The sequence below is a fragment of the Moschus berezovskii genome, chromosome 9 (genome assembly GCF_049115385.1).
Source record: "Moschus berezovskii isolate FMDL1 chromosome 9, NW_MosBer_1.0, whole genome shotgun sequence".
Lineage (NCBI taxonomy): Eukaryota > Metazoa > Chordata > Mammalia > Artiodactyla > Moschidae > Moschus > Moschus berezovskii.
In genome coordinates this window covers 58,605,976-58,621,046 of record NC_142468.1, presented here as the reverse complement: position 1 = coordinate 58,621,046, position 15,071 = coordinate 58,605,976, and the positions used below count along the sequence as shown (strand labels likewise).

The following is a 15,071-nucleotide window of genomic DNA, read 5'->3' as shown; positions in this document are numbered from 1 at the left end:
GGATATAGCTTTTAATGTACAGCTATATGTTGATAAGGGAAAATGTCCATTATATAATATTAAATTTAAAATGAAGTTTCAGAAATGTATTTTTAATTATGTGTCTGTGTGTCATCTGTTATGTATGAATACTTTTTATTCATATGTTCCTGTACTGCTTTTGGTTCGCTGTTATACTTACTTTAAATTAGTATATATCACTTTTATAATTAAAAAAAAAATTATTTCCCTGGTGGCCCCCTTTCCAGATAAGGAACTGAAATTGACAAAAATCAAGAACTATAGAAAGATGAACAGATGATACGAAGGTGTAAAATAGTATTCATGGGACTGATAGAAAAATATTGGAAACCAAGAAGGTGGATAGGACAAATTAAACTGCCTATGAAGGAAGGGAAAGTAACTTTACCAAAAAGACATGTGGTTTAGGGACTTCCCTGGCGGTCTGGTGGCTAAGACTGCGTTCCCAGTGAAGGGGACATGGGTTCAGTCCCTGGTTGGGGAACTAAAATCCCACATGTCTCACAGCATGGCCAGAAAAAAAGAGTCTAAAACTTGGAGACAATTGTGTTTATATATTTACTTGGTATTAATACTTACTCTGCCCTTATCTACCATATGCTTTGACTAGTGCTAGGCAGTAATAAACATAATTAACACATAGTTAACATATAGTAATCACCTGCTTCAGAAAACCTTCATACGGAAGGCAGATTCATGGACAAAGAAAGTGGAATGGGAGTTGGGCAGAATTGTCAGGAAGAGGTTCATTGTACTTTGAGTAATCTCATTTTTTCCTTCTTATTCATTCTAAATGCTTGCTAAACTTTCTTAACTTTTCAGTTGTTATTGTTCAGGTGTGTGTTAAGAATTGGTCATCTCTCAGCTTTTGAAACTCAGTAGTCTGTCTTTATAACTTAATCACAGGGATAAAGTAGTAAATTTTCAGAGACTGGGTCTTTTCATCCCGTAAATTTACCAGTTCTGAACTGAGTTACTAGTCTTTTGGAAAAGAAAAAGGATCCCCCACCCTTCACTCCCACCCCCAATACATAACACACTTTTAAAACATTTTTTATCTTTGATGCAATCTGCTACAGAAGAAATCTGTCCTGTCTTAGACTTTTTCCTGATTCCTTTGACTAAACAAAAGTTCAAAACCTGCTTTGAGTGGTAAGGCCTTTGTAATCATGACTGTATGTAATAGAGAAACTGTAAACGCTCAATTTCTGTGAGATTATTCCTCTGCTCTTGCCTCTCCTCACCTTCTCTTCTCCCACCATACAAATTTGAGCTCTTGTTAGCAGCATATGTCTAGTGATATTCCAGTTCCCAAGAGGCCTATGAACAAGGTGGTTGTAAAACATTTTTCATTATAAACAAGACAAAATAATCCTGATTCTTTAATCCCGGGTCTCACTATTTTGGTTATTACACCAGCAGTTTGAATAGATTCTTATGTTGAACTGCATCATATTGTAAAAAGGCATTTTTTTTCAGAGTCAGAGAAGTGAGAGGGAGTCTGTTCTTTTTTTAAAAACAAAAACACATGTAATGTCTCAAGTTTTTTGTGAAAATTCATTGTTTTTGTTGTTTTAATATTTTCTGAGCTTTAAAGGGTATGCTCTCATTTTCTCCTTTCACTTCTTCCTACAGAATATAATCATGTTTATCTGCCTGTTCTTTCTGCTTTCTTGTGAAGCGAACTTATTTAATATTATTATTACTATCCCCATATGTATAGTAATAATAATATTAAATTATTCCCTATATATCAGTAATTCCCTGATCTCTAGTAAAACATTAAGGAACATTCAGTAACTGTGCTAAAAGCCACTACCATTGGTGGAACCAAGGACAGCTTAAGTTTGAAGAAAAACTATCCTATTTTCTTTAAAAATTAAAAACCAAACTGTATAAACAAAGAAAAGGAATTGCCGAGGTCATTATGTCCTTAAAGGTTTTTTTCCAGTCTTGACTTTAGAAGATAGTCATCAACATATATGTACTTTTCCATAGAAATATTAATATAGATGTTACTTTTGTACATCCAGATATTAATGTACATATGAGAATAATTTGAATTTGCTTCACAGATAGGTAATTTAGTTTTTCAAAAAGAATGAAAGGCTAATTATTAGGCAATAATGTGATCAAATTACCAAAAGCTTCAAGGTGGTTCTATTTCAGTTCTCTACCTGATGTGTATTTAAAAATATCTCTACTTAGGGTAGTTACTGTTCATAATACATTATGGAATCTTTTTAGGTAACAGCTTGGATGATAAAGAAGCCATTATCCTTGATTTGGAGTGTTTAACCCAAGTTGAATTTATGACAGATTGAAAATTAGCTATAGTGTTATATACCTTGCTTCCTGTTCTGTGCAACTTGATATATGTGTGGGCCATATGTCCAGCGGGGGTTACAAGAATATGTTACTGATGGATGGAAAAGCTATTTCATAGTTCCCTGTGAGAATATATATGATAACATCTGCAGTGTGGGTAAAGCCTTGAAGTTTTGCTTTAGAAGAGATTTAGCCTATGGTTAACAGTAATACAGTGAAATCTGTTGTAAATCCTTCAGAAAAGGAAAAATTGGAATCTACTTTAATTTTCAAGCTTTTATGCAGCTGACCAATTTAGGAAGGAGACCTTATTAGTGCTTTTATTTTCAGAGCATACGAGAGATTATAATACTATGTTAATTTCTAAAATACCAAGAATTGAGTGATTTCACACCATAATGTTGATTAATTAAAAATTTCGTAAACAGTGGGTTAGAGATGGCTCTGCAGAAGTAGAATGAAACCTGATATACAGGATTTCTTATTTAAATACAGCCCAGGTGATAAATTATTACTGTGCAGTCGTCTCTGACCAAACAGGCAGATTTTTCTCGTGAGCCTGTGTCTTTCACCACCAGCACTGGCCAGTTTGTGGGTAGTCATGTGTAAAATCAGACACAGATTGAAACTTTTGTGAGGGCATCTTTATCTGTACAGATAGTTCTAATAAATTACAACTGCATCTTCCAAAGAGATTTTTATACTCAATAATACCTAAGAAACTCAAGAACAAGCCTTTCAAATAGCCTTAAAATGATTCCTTTCGAAAGGTATTGAGTCCAGTTTTTCTGATAGGAAAGAGCTCTGAAAAAGATTAGTCTCTCAGTGTTTTCCAAATTTTCATAATATATTAGCCATAAAGCAAAGCAGTGCCCTTTATTTTTTACCCTCTAGATACAGAGTTTTCCAGCTGAGGTTGCACTTCTGAATTACCTGTGGAACTATGCTTGTACCCACTACTAGAAGTTCTGGTTTGGTAGGTTTGAAGTGACATCACTGTATCCGTTTTTTAAAGTTTTAGAGGTGTGCCACTACTAGTTACCATTACCAGCTTATATTTGAATTTGTGCCACACATATTCTATGGAGACAGATTTCATTTATACTGGTTCTATGGCTATACAAAGAAAAACCTATAAGATAGCTAGAAGAAAATCCTAGCTATGATCAGTATTATAGATTTAAAAGAACAAGTCTAGGAACTTCCCTGATGGTCCAATGGTTAAGACTCTGCTTCTACCCAGTGAGGGGAAGCAGGGGGTGCAGGTTCCATCCCTGGTTGGGTAACAAAGATCCCACATGCTGGACAGCATAGCTAAAAAAAAAAGAGGGAGAGAACCAGTCTGAACTCCTTCTCTTTATGGATGAAAAAGAGCAGAGAGGTGAAAGAGCTTTCAGAGTTGGTAGCAAAACCAAATCCACAACTCTGGCTTGAATTCTTTGTACACCAGCATCTTGGACCTAGTCCATCTTTTAGAAAAGCCTTCAAGGCCAAAACTCAGTAATCCAGAAGTTGTCTTGAGTGTCCCAAAGCCCAATGGGGTATTATGAGATTCAAAGTATTTAATAAAAGGAACAGTAATACAGCCAGCAGGAACTCCTCACATCTTTGAAATTTCTAGGCAGGAGTTACGAGTGACATTACTCACAGTTAGAAATTATAGACATCACCCAGAAAGCTTTTGTGGCTTCTTTGTAAACATGGAAATTTCTGACAAGAGATGCCTAGATTTGGTACTAAAGATTGTCGAGAACAAGATGACCATCTGTCTTATTTTTAAATTGATCCTTAAGTATTGGCAGCAAGTCTAGAAAATCATACAAGTTTTATATTTCTACACAGGCCTTACTTTTAGCTTTTACTTCAGAAGGAGGATATTGTGCCTAGGTTTGCAATTTAACCAAGTAAAGGAGTAGAATGTTTATTAATTGGGATTAGACTTGGTTGTAAAAAAAATTCCAAAGAACAATAGTTCAGTCAAGGTAGAGATTGATTTTTCTTCTGGATTAAAAAAGTCCAGAGGGAATGGAAGCCTTGCATTGGTGGGTTGCTTCCCAGCCATCAGGGATGGGTTCTTCTAATTTTGTTTCATCCATATCTTAAATCTTCTAGGAATCTGATAGTTCTAGATGACTTCTGGAGTTTCAGTCATCTCAAAGGCACATACCTCCAACTTGAGTCAGCTCCCTTAAAGAACTCTCTGGAACCACCCTATCTAACACTTTCTGCTTCCATCTCACTTGCCATTCCTATTATCAAAGGAGACTAGAAGGTTATAACTAGGTGAGTTGCTGTTCACAAGAATTAGATTTTGTTAATTAGTTATTAACAAAGAGGGAGGGAATGGATATTGGGCGCAGGCAACCGGCAGATCGGCCCCACCTATTTTGAAGAATATACTATTAGGAAAATCAATTTTTCATCACATCAAAAACTATTATGTAGGATATAGCATTTAAAAGATCTCCAAACCACAGCCTACAATGTGTCTGATTAATCAAAGCAGTAAATCTCTATGGTAGTGTTCTGCTTTGGATTTCTCAGCAGGATTCATTGGGAACAGCTGTTAGGTTTTATATATTTCAAGTGAACTTAAGATGAGTTCTTAAAACAACAGGGGGAAAAAGACAAATTCTGATTCCTTTTGGGGAAAGGGAGAATCAAAACAAGCACAGGGCAATTCAGTGGATATTTATGGGGCTAGTAGGAGCAGAGTATACTATAGTAGACGGTATGAGCCAGGAATGACCTTATAGAAACACTGGAAATGAAGTTGTCTAGTATTTATATGGAATAAAATAGACTGATGCAGCAAACAAAATAATTATAGACGCATATCGTAGCAATGATTCGTACCAGTTCCAAATATACAAGACCTGTGCTGGAGAGAAGGACAGGCATATTGATTGGGTTAAAGTTTTAAGGATTAGATATTGTCTCAGTTCCTTTGGGCTGCTGTAACACAACACAGACTGAGTGACTTATAAACTCAGAAAATTTTTTTTCTCAGTTCCAAAAGCTGGAAGTCCAAAATCACGATACCAGTGGGTCAAGTTCTGCTGAAGGCCCTCGTCTGGGTTGCAGACAGCCTAACTTCCTGCTGTGTCCTCTCATGGCTGCAGGGGCTAGGGAGCTCTATGGGTTCTCTTTCTTAAGGGCAGTAGTCCCACTCATGAAGGCCTTGCCTTCATGATCTCACCTCCCAGAGGCCCACACCTCTTAAAATAATCACACGGGGCATTAGTGGCATTCATAGCATCAACATACGAATTTTGGGAAGGGGCCACAGATGTTCAGATCACAGCAGTTATAATTACCTCTGCCAGTTTCCTACCTGTACAAATGAAAAGAGAATGCCAAGATGGAGAGAACCTTGTTATCTGAAAAACTCATAGGCAGGAGCATGCGGCGACCTGCAGCATTTACAACTGTAGACCACAGTGTACAGAAGTGCATTAAGATGGAAGTGTTCCCACTCAAAGGACCAGATTTTTCAAAGTTCTGTAGTCTCATTCATAGCCAGAGTTCACATGGTGCCATTTACCACATATTTACTGATGTCTCATTTACAGTACACTTTAAGGAGGAAATTCATTCACAGGTTGCCACTTAGATGAGAAAGTCTAGATTTTGGCTTCTTATAGCTATGAATTTGGAATCTGGGGAAAGCCCAGCCTTGTATTTTTATTCCTTTTCCTTTCATAATTACTTATCAGTAACCAAACCCAGTCTGTTGACTTTGCTCCTACTGAGAAAAAGCAGGAAGCTGCAGAGACTCCCAATGAGAAAAAGACCAAGCTGCGCCCTCTGTCACCTCACCCCTTCAGTCTGAGTCCTCCTTGGAGCAGCAGTCACAAACAGCTGTATCTCCATGTGGTTTTGGCAGTAAGTACAGAGTACAAATGAAACCAGCTAGTGCAGCAAGGTGTGTGAACCTGGCCTTTGAGCTCACGAGTCATCTTTTTGAAACTTATGATAGTGTACTTTGGGCATACTTGGTGGAGAATATGCTCCAGTCCAGCGGTGGACCGTGGACTATTCTCTGTCTTACATAGCAGTGGGAATGCCTTTGGTATGAAATAACTACTTTATTTTGAACATATTGTGCAATGACTTAGCCTTTCCCACATATTGCTAGTTCCTTTTGAAGCTGTCGTACTTAGTTTAGGTTCTCCGGTGGGAACTATGAAAGAAAACGAAAATCTCACAAGCTGAATTTCCTTTTTATCTGCTTCATGCTGATGCAGCTGTGTCATATTTTGGTCTTTGCGTCCCTCACTCTGCACCCCATTTTCCCTCTGCTTTCAGGTGAAGGTCTCCCCCAGGTGTATTACTTTGGACCATGTGGGAAGTACAACGCCATGGTGCTGGAGCTTCTCGGCCCTAGCTTGGAGGACTTGTTTGACCTCTGTGACCGGACCTTTACTTTGAAGACTGTGTTAATGATAGCCATTCAGTTGGTAAGTTGGCGTTGCTCTTCTGCCTAGGGATAGACAGGGAGGGGCAGGTCTCCTAACCGCATCCTTGTGTGTCTGTTGGCATTTACCAGCTCTAGTGACACCTTGTGAATGCACATTCACTGGCTTGGTGGCGTTGTAGACAGCTGTCTGGGGCCAAAAGGGTTAACCCAAGAAGTCACACTGCATTTGCCGTTTGCTCTATTGTAAGAATTTGCACCTGGGAGCAATACTCTGCCCTTAACTGAAGTGCAGGTGGTATATAGGGAGAAAGAGGATGATTCGGTGACAATTGCTCAAATGCAAGTAACTTCTTGGTTGTTTTATTTATAGGTTTTAAACACATGACTGTAAAGTTTTGTCACATCCTCCCTCTTTTCTTATCATTGCATCCAAGAAGAGATGGAAAATATAACCCACTGCCCTAGAATCAGATTTCAGAGTTGATCAAGAACCTGCTTTGGGTCTCTGGCCTCTAGTTCTCACAGAGACCAACACAGCTAAAGCTGTGTCTCTCAGCACCTACCAAAGCCCACACCAGTATCAGTTTAAGGAACAGTTAAGACAGTTGCTTTGAGAAGTTTGTCAGCCCCTCTGCACAAGGATGTAGATGCATCTCTGTGTCTAAAATGGTGATGTTCTCACCCACTTTAAAGACTTGGGAACGTTAGAAAACCGATCTTGACTTTAGAGTCAAAAGTTCAAATGCCAAAGCTTCCTTTCTATACTAAGCAGAAATGATTTAAAGGTAGAAATGAACTTAATGGAATTTGAAAAAAAATTTTATTTTGGGCTATGTTTGCTTTCTCCTAAAAACTATACTCTTACCTCTGCCGTTAGTTAGGTCTGTGATATTAGTTAAGTCAGCTTCTCTGGGCCTCGCTTTCCTTATTTCTGCAGCAAAGAGACAAGAGTATAGGAAGGTGTGGGCAGGAGGTAAAGGAGGTAGCAGCATCTGTCTTCAGAGGCCACCACCATATTATTTCCTGCCTGGGAGTAATTCTTGCCTCTCAAATGCTTTCCTTCTGCAGTAACATAAAAACATTAATTCTGTTCATCATTTGCAAGTTGTTACGTGGAGTAAAACCGTATACTATCATTTTAGCTGAACCATACTATCCTTTTCTCTTTTATCTTCATATTTGTCATGTGTATTAGTATCAGAAAATACATTCTGATTTACAAGAGTAAAATGACTCTGGGTGGTGAAGAAATAAGGTTTTATTTTAATTTCAGTAATGACAACTTTGAGCTGATAAAACGTTTTGGAGTACTTTTATAATAAACTTCTTCAGAGTAGTATTTGTATCACTGTCGTTCTCTCTTTTAGCTTTCCCGAATGGAGTATGTCCACTCAAAGAATCTCATCTACCGAGATGTCAAGCCAGAGAACTTCCTGATCGGTCGACAAGGCAATAAGAAAGAGCATGTTATACACATTATAGACTTTGGACTGGCCAAGGAATACATTGACCCTGAAACCAAAAAACATATACCTTATAGGGAACACAAAAGTTTAACTGGAACAGCAAGATACATGTCTATCAACACGCATCTTGGCAAAGGTGTGTTTATTTTCAGCTCCAAGAAAGAGGCAGGTTGTTAAAACACCTTTTTATTCCCAAAACACTTTTGTACCCACTGTGCATTACAACTTGTGATTCTTATTGCTTCATAGGGTAAGTGATGTTTATACTTGAGAAATTAAGATGGTAAGTCAGTGACTTTCTCAGTATCCTCTTGACCATTTAAGGATTTTTAATTCTTTGTCTCCCAATGCTTATTTTCTCAGCAGTGTGGATACTTTAATGACTCAGTTAAGGTGATAGCATCTTGGTAAGTTTAGTGATGAGTTTGATAGCTACATACACATGGCCCCCTATATAACCTGAAAAGGCCATCAGGCTGATCTTTGGAGAAGAGTACTTCATTAAAAGTTGGGCCAGGCTTCTGTTATCTTTGCATAGTTCTGTGACTCATTTTTCCAGGAAAAGCCTATATCTTATTCAGTGAAAATACATTTGCTTTTCCATGAGTCTTGAGTTTTACTCATGATAGACAATTTGGACAAATATTGCTAAAAGCTCTAGTCAGGGCAGAAGGACTTCCATGTTAGAGAGACTAGTCCAGAGAGAGTATTTGTGAGAGAAGCCTAAGGAACAGTGGGAAGGCTTAGTTGGTAGGACTCTGGGCCCTCAGCAACTTCTCCAGGAAAGCTTCCCTTTTTGTCTGTTTTATATATTGGGCTTTCATGGAAGATTCTATTTGAAGAAAAGGTACAAAGGTGATTGAAAAGATATGTTTGAAAATCACCACTCTAGAGAGTAGACATATAAACAATATTAGATTCCTAGACACAGCTCATTATATAAGGTATTTAAATATTAATGAACTGTTTACACAAAAAGTATTTCAAAGACTAATGTAAGTAACTACAAAGTTGCCTCACTGAGTACACTACTCAGAGATTCATGTGAGGATGCTAGTGAAGAATAAAAATGACATTACCAAGTGGTGTGATACAACCTAAGCTGAAATGAATGCTGTCAGGATTGTTTTGGTAACTACCTGGATATTCTCACTTAACTAAATATAAGAGTTTAAAATTAGACTGGAAGGTTTTCTGCCACTTTTTATTGGTGACACATTGGACAAGTATCAAACTTGTCCAAAACTTGTCCCTGAAACTGACCTGTAAAACTAGAGTAGTATTTCACAAGGATGTGTTGCTGGTTGAATGAGTGATAACATATGTAACACGGTTCTGTTGCAGAGTGCTCAGAATTCCCTTCTTCCTTCCTTTTCACAAAGAGAGATACTGTGGTACATAGTAAAGTCATGATCGTTTGGTTTAACCCATAGTCTAGAAGTTGTTCTGATGTCTGCTTCCTGGGCTCAGGATTTGTGTTCTGATTTTATTATTCTTATCAGGAAAAGCAAGAACAGATAAGAAATGTATATTCAGTGTTGTTTGTTTAAGGTACAATGTAATAGTTAAGAAAAGGGGTTGTAAATTCAGGCTCTTTAAAATAAACTTGTATGGGCCAATAACCTTCCTCTGTCACCATCAGTTATCTCATCTGCCTTGAAATGTTTATATTAATAGTACCTTATAGCATAGTGTTCTGTGAGATAAAGCATATAAACTGTTTAGGATATTGCTTAATTATACTAAAGACTGTGTAATGGTAGTTACCATTTATTCAACAAAATATGTTTTAAGCATCTCCTGTCATCAGATTGGGTTCCTTTATCTCTTGGTGTAGCTATTTCTGCTGGAATTTTTGAGTTTAGCTCCACATGTGGACTTCCTGAGTTGCAGGGTTTTTTTCAGGTCAGATCCAGCCTGTCACCATGTTTATCTATAATGTCCCCATTATAGAGAATACGTATAGGTGGTTGCCACATGCCCTTTAAACTCTCTGGCCATGGTCTCAAACTCAGAGAGGTTTCTGCAGGAACTCTAATCCTATTGGTTTTCAAATGTGTAGCTTCTTATATGTTGTAATGGGAAAAAGAAGTGTATCTTTTCAAATTGAACTGAAGAGAATTGCTTATTAATTTTGCGAGGACACAAAACAAGGGAAGCAGTAAACCTGACATTTACTACTTTAGATTAGTCACCTTCCCACTGATTAAACCTGCCCATTTTATATTCCTTAATATTTGAAGTTAGGGTGAGGGCACTGAGTCACCTGGCTCCTTTCCTTCAACGAAATATATTTGACCTAAAATCAAGCATGCAATGCAGGTAAACGAGGCACATCTTTCTGACTGGTTGAAAGACACCCTTTATCAGTTCAGTTCAGCTCAGTCACTCAGTTGTGTCCAACTCTTTGTGACCCCATGGACTGCAGCACGCCAGGCCTCTCTGTCCATCGCCAACTGCCAGAATTTACTCAAACTCATGACCATTGAGTTGGTGATGCCATCCAACCATCTCATCCTCTGTCATCCCCTTCTCCTCCCACCTTCAATCTTTCCCAGCATCAGGGTCTTTTCAAATGAGTCAGCTCTTCGCATCAGGGGGCCAAAGTATTGGAGTTTCAGCTTCAGCATCGGTCCTTCCAATGAATATTCCGGACTGATTTCCTTTAGGATGGGCTGGTTGGATCTCCTTGCAATCCAAGGGACTCTCAAGAGTCTTCTCCAACACCACAGTTCAAAAGCATCAATTCTTCGGCGCTCATTTTTCTTTGTAGTCCAACTCTCACATCCATACATGACCACTGGAAAAACCATAGCCTTGACTAGATGGACCTTTGTTGGCAAAGTAATTTCTCTGCTTTTTAATATGCAGTCTAGGTTGGTCATAACTTTTCTTTCAAGGAGCAAGCGTCTTTTAATTTCATGGCTGCAGTCACCATCCGCAGTGATTTTGGAGCCCCCCATAAATAAAATCTCTCACTGTTTCTCCATCTATTTGCTATAAAGTGATGGGACCAGATAACATGATCTTAGTTTTCTGAATATTGAGTTTTAAGCCAACTTTTTCACTCATCAAGAGGCTCTTTAGTTCTTCTTCACTTTCTGCCACAAGGGTGGTGTCAACTGCATATCTGAGGTTATTGATATTTCTCCTGCAATCTTGACTACAGCTTGTGCCTCATCTAGCCTCACGTTTCGCATGATGTACTCTGCATATAAGTTAAATAAGCAGGGTGACAGTATAAAGCCTTGACGTATTCCTTTCCCGATTTGGAACCAGTCTGCTGTTCCATATCCAGTTCTGACTGTTGCTTCCTGACCTGCATACAGATTTCTCAGGAGGCAGGTCAGTTGGTCTGATATTCCCATCTCTTTAAGAATTTTCCACAGTTTGTGTGGTCCACACAGTCAAAGGCTTTGGCATAGTCAATGAAGCAGATGTTTTTCTGAAACTCTGGTGCTTTTTCGCCGATCCAGCATATGTTGGCAATTTGATCTCTGGTTCCTCTGCCTTTTCTAAATCTAGCTTAAACATCTGGAAGTTCATGGTTCACGTACTGTTGAAGCCTGACTTGGAGAATTTTGAGCATTATTTTACTAGCGTTGAGATGAGTACAATTGTGCAGTAGTTTGAGTATTCTGTGGCATTGCCTTTCTTAGGGATTGGAATGAACACTGACCTTCTCCAGTCCTGTGGCCACTGCTGAGTTTTCCAAATTTGCTGGCATACTGAGTGCAGCATTTTCACAGCATCATCTTTTAGGATTCGAAATAGCTCAACTGGAATTCCATCACTTCCACTAGCTTTGTTCACAGTGATGTTTCCTAAGGCCCACTTGACTTTGCATTCCAGGATGTCTGTCTCTAGGTGAGTGATCACACCATCGTGGTTATCTGGGTCATGAAGATCCTTTTTGTATAGTTCTGTGTATTCTTGCCACCTCTTCTTAATATCTTCTGCTTCTGTTAGGTCCATACCATTTCTGTCCTTTATTGTGCCCATCTTTGCATGAAATGTTCCCTCGGTATCTCTGATTTTCTTGAAGAGATCTCTAGTCTTTCCCATTCTGTTGTTTTCCTCTATTTCTTTGCACTGATCACTGAGGAAGGCTTTCTTGTCTCTCCTTGCTATTCTTTGGAAATCTGCATTCAAATGGTTATATCTTTCCTTTTCTCCTTTGCCTTTCACTTCTCTTCTGTTCACAGCTGTTTGTAAGGCCTCCTCAGACAACCATTTTGCCTTTCTGCATTTCTTTTCCTTGGGGATCGTCTTGCTCCCTGTCTCCTGTATAATGTCACGAACCTCCATCCATAGTTCATCAGGCACTCTATCAGATCTAGTCCCTTAAATCTATTTCTCACTTCCACTGTATAATCATAAGGAATTTGATTTAGGTCATACCTGAATGGTCTAGTGGTTTTCCCTACCTTCTTCAGTTTAAGTCTGAATTTGGCAATAAGTTCATGGTCTGTGCCACAGTCAGCTCCTGGTCTTGTTTTCACTGACTGTACAGAGCGTCTCCATCTTTGGCTGCAAAGAATATAAGCAATCTGATTTTGGTATTGACTATCTGGTGATGCCCATGTGTAGAGTTTTCTCTTGTGTTGTTGGAAGAGGGTATTTGCTATGACCAGTGCTTTCTCTTGGCAGAAGTTTATTAGCCTGTGCCCTGCTTCATTCTGTACTCCAAGGCCAAATTTGCCTGTTACTCCAGGTATTTCTTGACTTCCTACTTTTGCATTCCAGTCCCCTATAATGAAAAGGACATCTTTTTTGGGTGTTAGTTCTAGAAGGTCTTGTAGGTCTTCATAGAACTGTTCAGCTTCTTCAGCATTACCGGTCAGGGCATAGACTTGGATTATTGTGATATTGAATGGTTTACCTTGGAAACGAACAGAGATCATTCTGTCATTTTTGAGATTGCATCCAAGTACTGCATTTCAGACTCTTTTGTTGACTATAATGGCTACTCCATTTCTTCTAAGGGATTGTTGCCCACAGTAGTAGATATAATGGTCAGTCTGAGTTAAATTCATCCAATCCAGTCCATTTTAGTTCGCTGTTTCCTAAAATGTTGATGTTCACTCTTGCCATCTCCTGTTTGACCACTTCCAGTTTGCCTTGATTCATGGACTTAACATTCCAAGTTTCTATGCAATATTGCTCTTTACAACATCAGACTTTACTTCCATCACCAGTCACATCCACAACTGGGTGTTGTTTTTGCTTTGGCTCCGTCTCTTCATTCTTTCTGGAGTTATTTCTCCACTGATCTCTGGTATCATATTGGGCATCTACCGACCTGGGGAGTTCATCTTTCAGTGTCCTATCTTTTTGCCTTTTCATGCTGTTCATGGGGTTCTCAAGGCAAGAGTACTGAAGTGGTTTGCCATTCCCTTCTCCAGTGGACCACATTTTGTCAGAACTCTCCACCATGACCCGTCCGTCTTGGGTGGCCTTTTATGATATGGATGAAGCCTTTATGATGTGGATGAATTTGTGTCGTCCTGTTCTCACTGATATTGAAACCTTCCTTCTTTGAAAATAAAAATAACCTTCATGAAAAAATAAGGGCATCGGGAAATACTGAATTTAACAAATGTGGAGTGTTCAAAGAAATATGGAAATAAAGCCTGGCTCTGTTTTTCATTCTCATTTTTTAAAAGATGTTTATGATTTAAATTGGGGCTTCCCAGATGGCTCCGTCATAAAGAATCCACCTGCCAATGCAGGAGCCATGGGTTCGATCCCTAGGTTGGGAAGATTCCCTGAAGGAGGAAATGGCAACCCACTCCGGTATTCTTGCCTGAGAAATCCCATGGACAGAGAAAGCTGGTGGGTTACAGTCCACGGGGTTGCAAAGAGTCAGATGCAACTAAGTACAAACATGATGGTTTAAATTATTGTAGATTATCTTTGAATTTTAGAGGTGGAAAATGACGTTCATAGTATCTAAATCAATCATTTTGTTTTCAGATGAGGAAATTGAGGCCCAAAAGGTGACTTGGCCCTGCTTGATTTTGCATAGATTAATAAATTAGTGGAAAGGAATAGGCCAAGACCTAGATAACCTGACTTAGGAACCATTGTTTTTCTTAACATCCCATGTCCCACAACTTTTCTTTTCGTGATTTTCAGTATTTGAAAAGTTACTTTATTACTCATTCTGGTGAGTTTAAATGTGTTTAGTATATTTTAGGGGGGTTAATTTTTTTTTTTAATTTCATTTTATAGTGGGTTTTGCTGTGAAGAAAAGTTGGGCTTATTTCTGTAGTCTGAACAATTACTCAAAATGTGGGGAGTTTCGCCCTCTAGTGCTCAGCCAGCTAAAATACAACCATTTGTCCCTGGATTTTTTTTTTTTATTAAGGGGGCCTCCTTACAGGAAGTAGATGTAAAAATAGAGAGGCAGTGAATAGGTTTGGTACAGTGTGAGAACCTGCAGGGTGTGGTTTCTCTGTCTGCCCTGCTTTGTGGGAGGCCCCAATTCACCCTGCTTGTTCTTTCTTTCTTTGTGTATCTTCAGGTTCTATTAACAGAATCTGTTAACCAAATCTGTAGTCAGAAGCTTCTGGTGGCCTTGCTGTTTGTCTTCGTTCTTTTAAGGATTATTTCAATTGCTGTGTATCAACTCCACTTTATTTTACTTATATCTCTTGTCAGGGTGCTGCCCCTTCCCATTAAGTGACCTTATTTGCAAAAACCTCCTTCAAAGTACAATCTAGAAAGTTGCCTTTTCTTTTTTCATCTACACTGTAGAGTACTATTTGCTCTTTTCCATGAAAATTTCCTGTGATAGAGGCGGCAGTTAAAGTATTGTGCTTTTGTATTTTGAA

At 38.7% G+C, this 15,071-nt stretch overlaps 1 protein-coding gene across 4 annotated transcripts in view; it reads left to right on the top strand.

Annotated features, from left to right (window-relative positions):
- Positions 1–15,071, top strand: part of CSNK1G1 (casein kinase 1 gamma 1) — a 161,433-nt gene that overhangs the window by 107,222 nt on the left and 39,140 nt on the right. For all 4 annotated transcript variants that reach the window (XM_088839688.1, XM_055437367.2, XM_088839687.1 and 1 more), the window contains exons 5-6: positions 6,658–6,809; positions 8,137–8,371. In XM_088839688.1, coding sequence (XP_088695814.1) covers positions 6,658–6,809; positions 8,137–8,371 — 387 coding nt within the window. The remainder of the gene's footprint in view (positions 1–6,657; positions 6,810–8,136; positions 8,372–15,071) is intronic.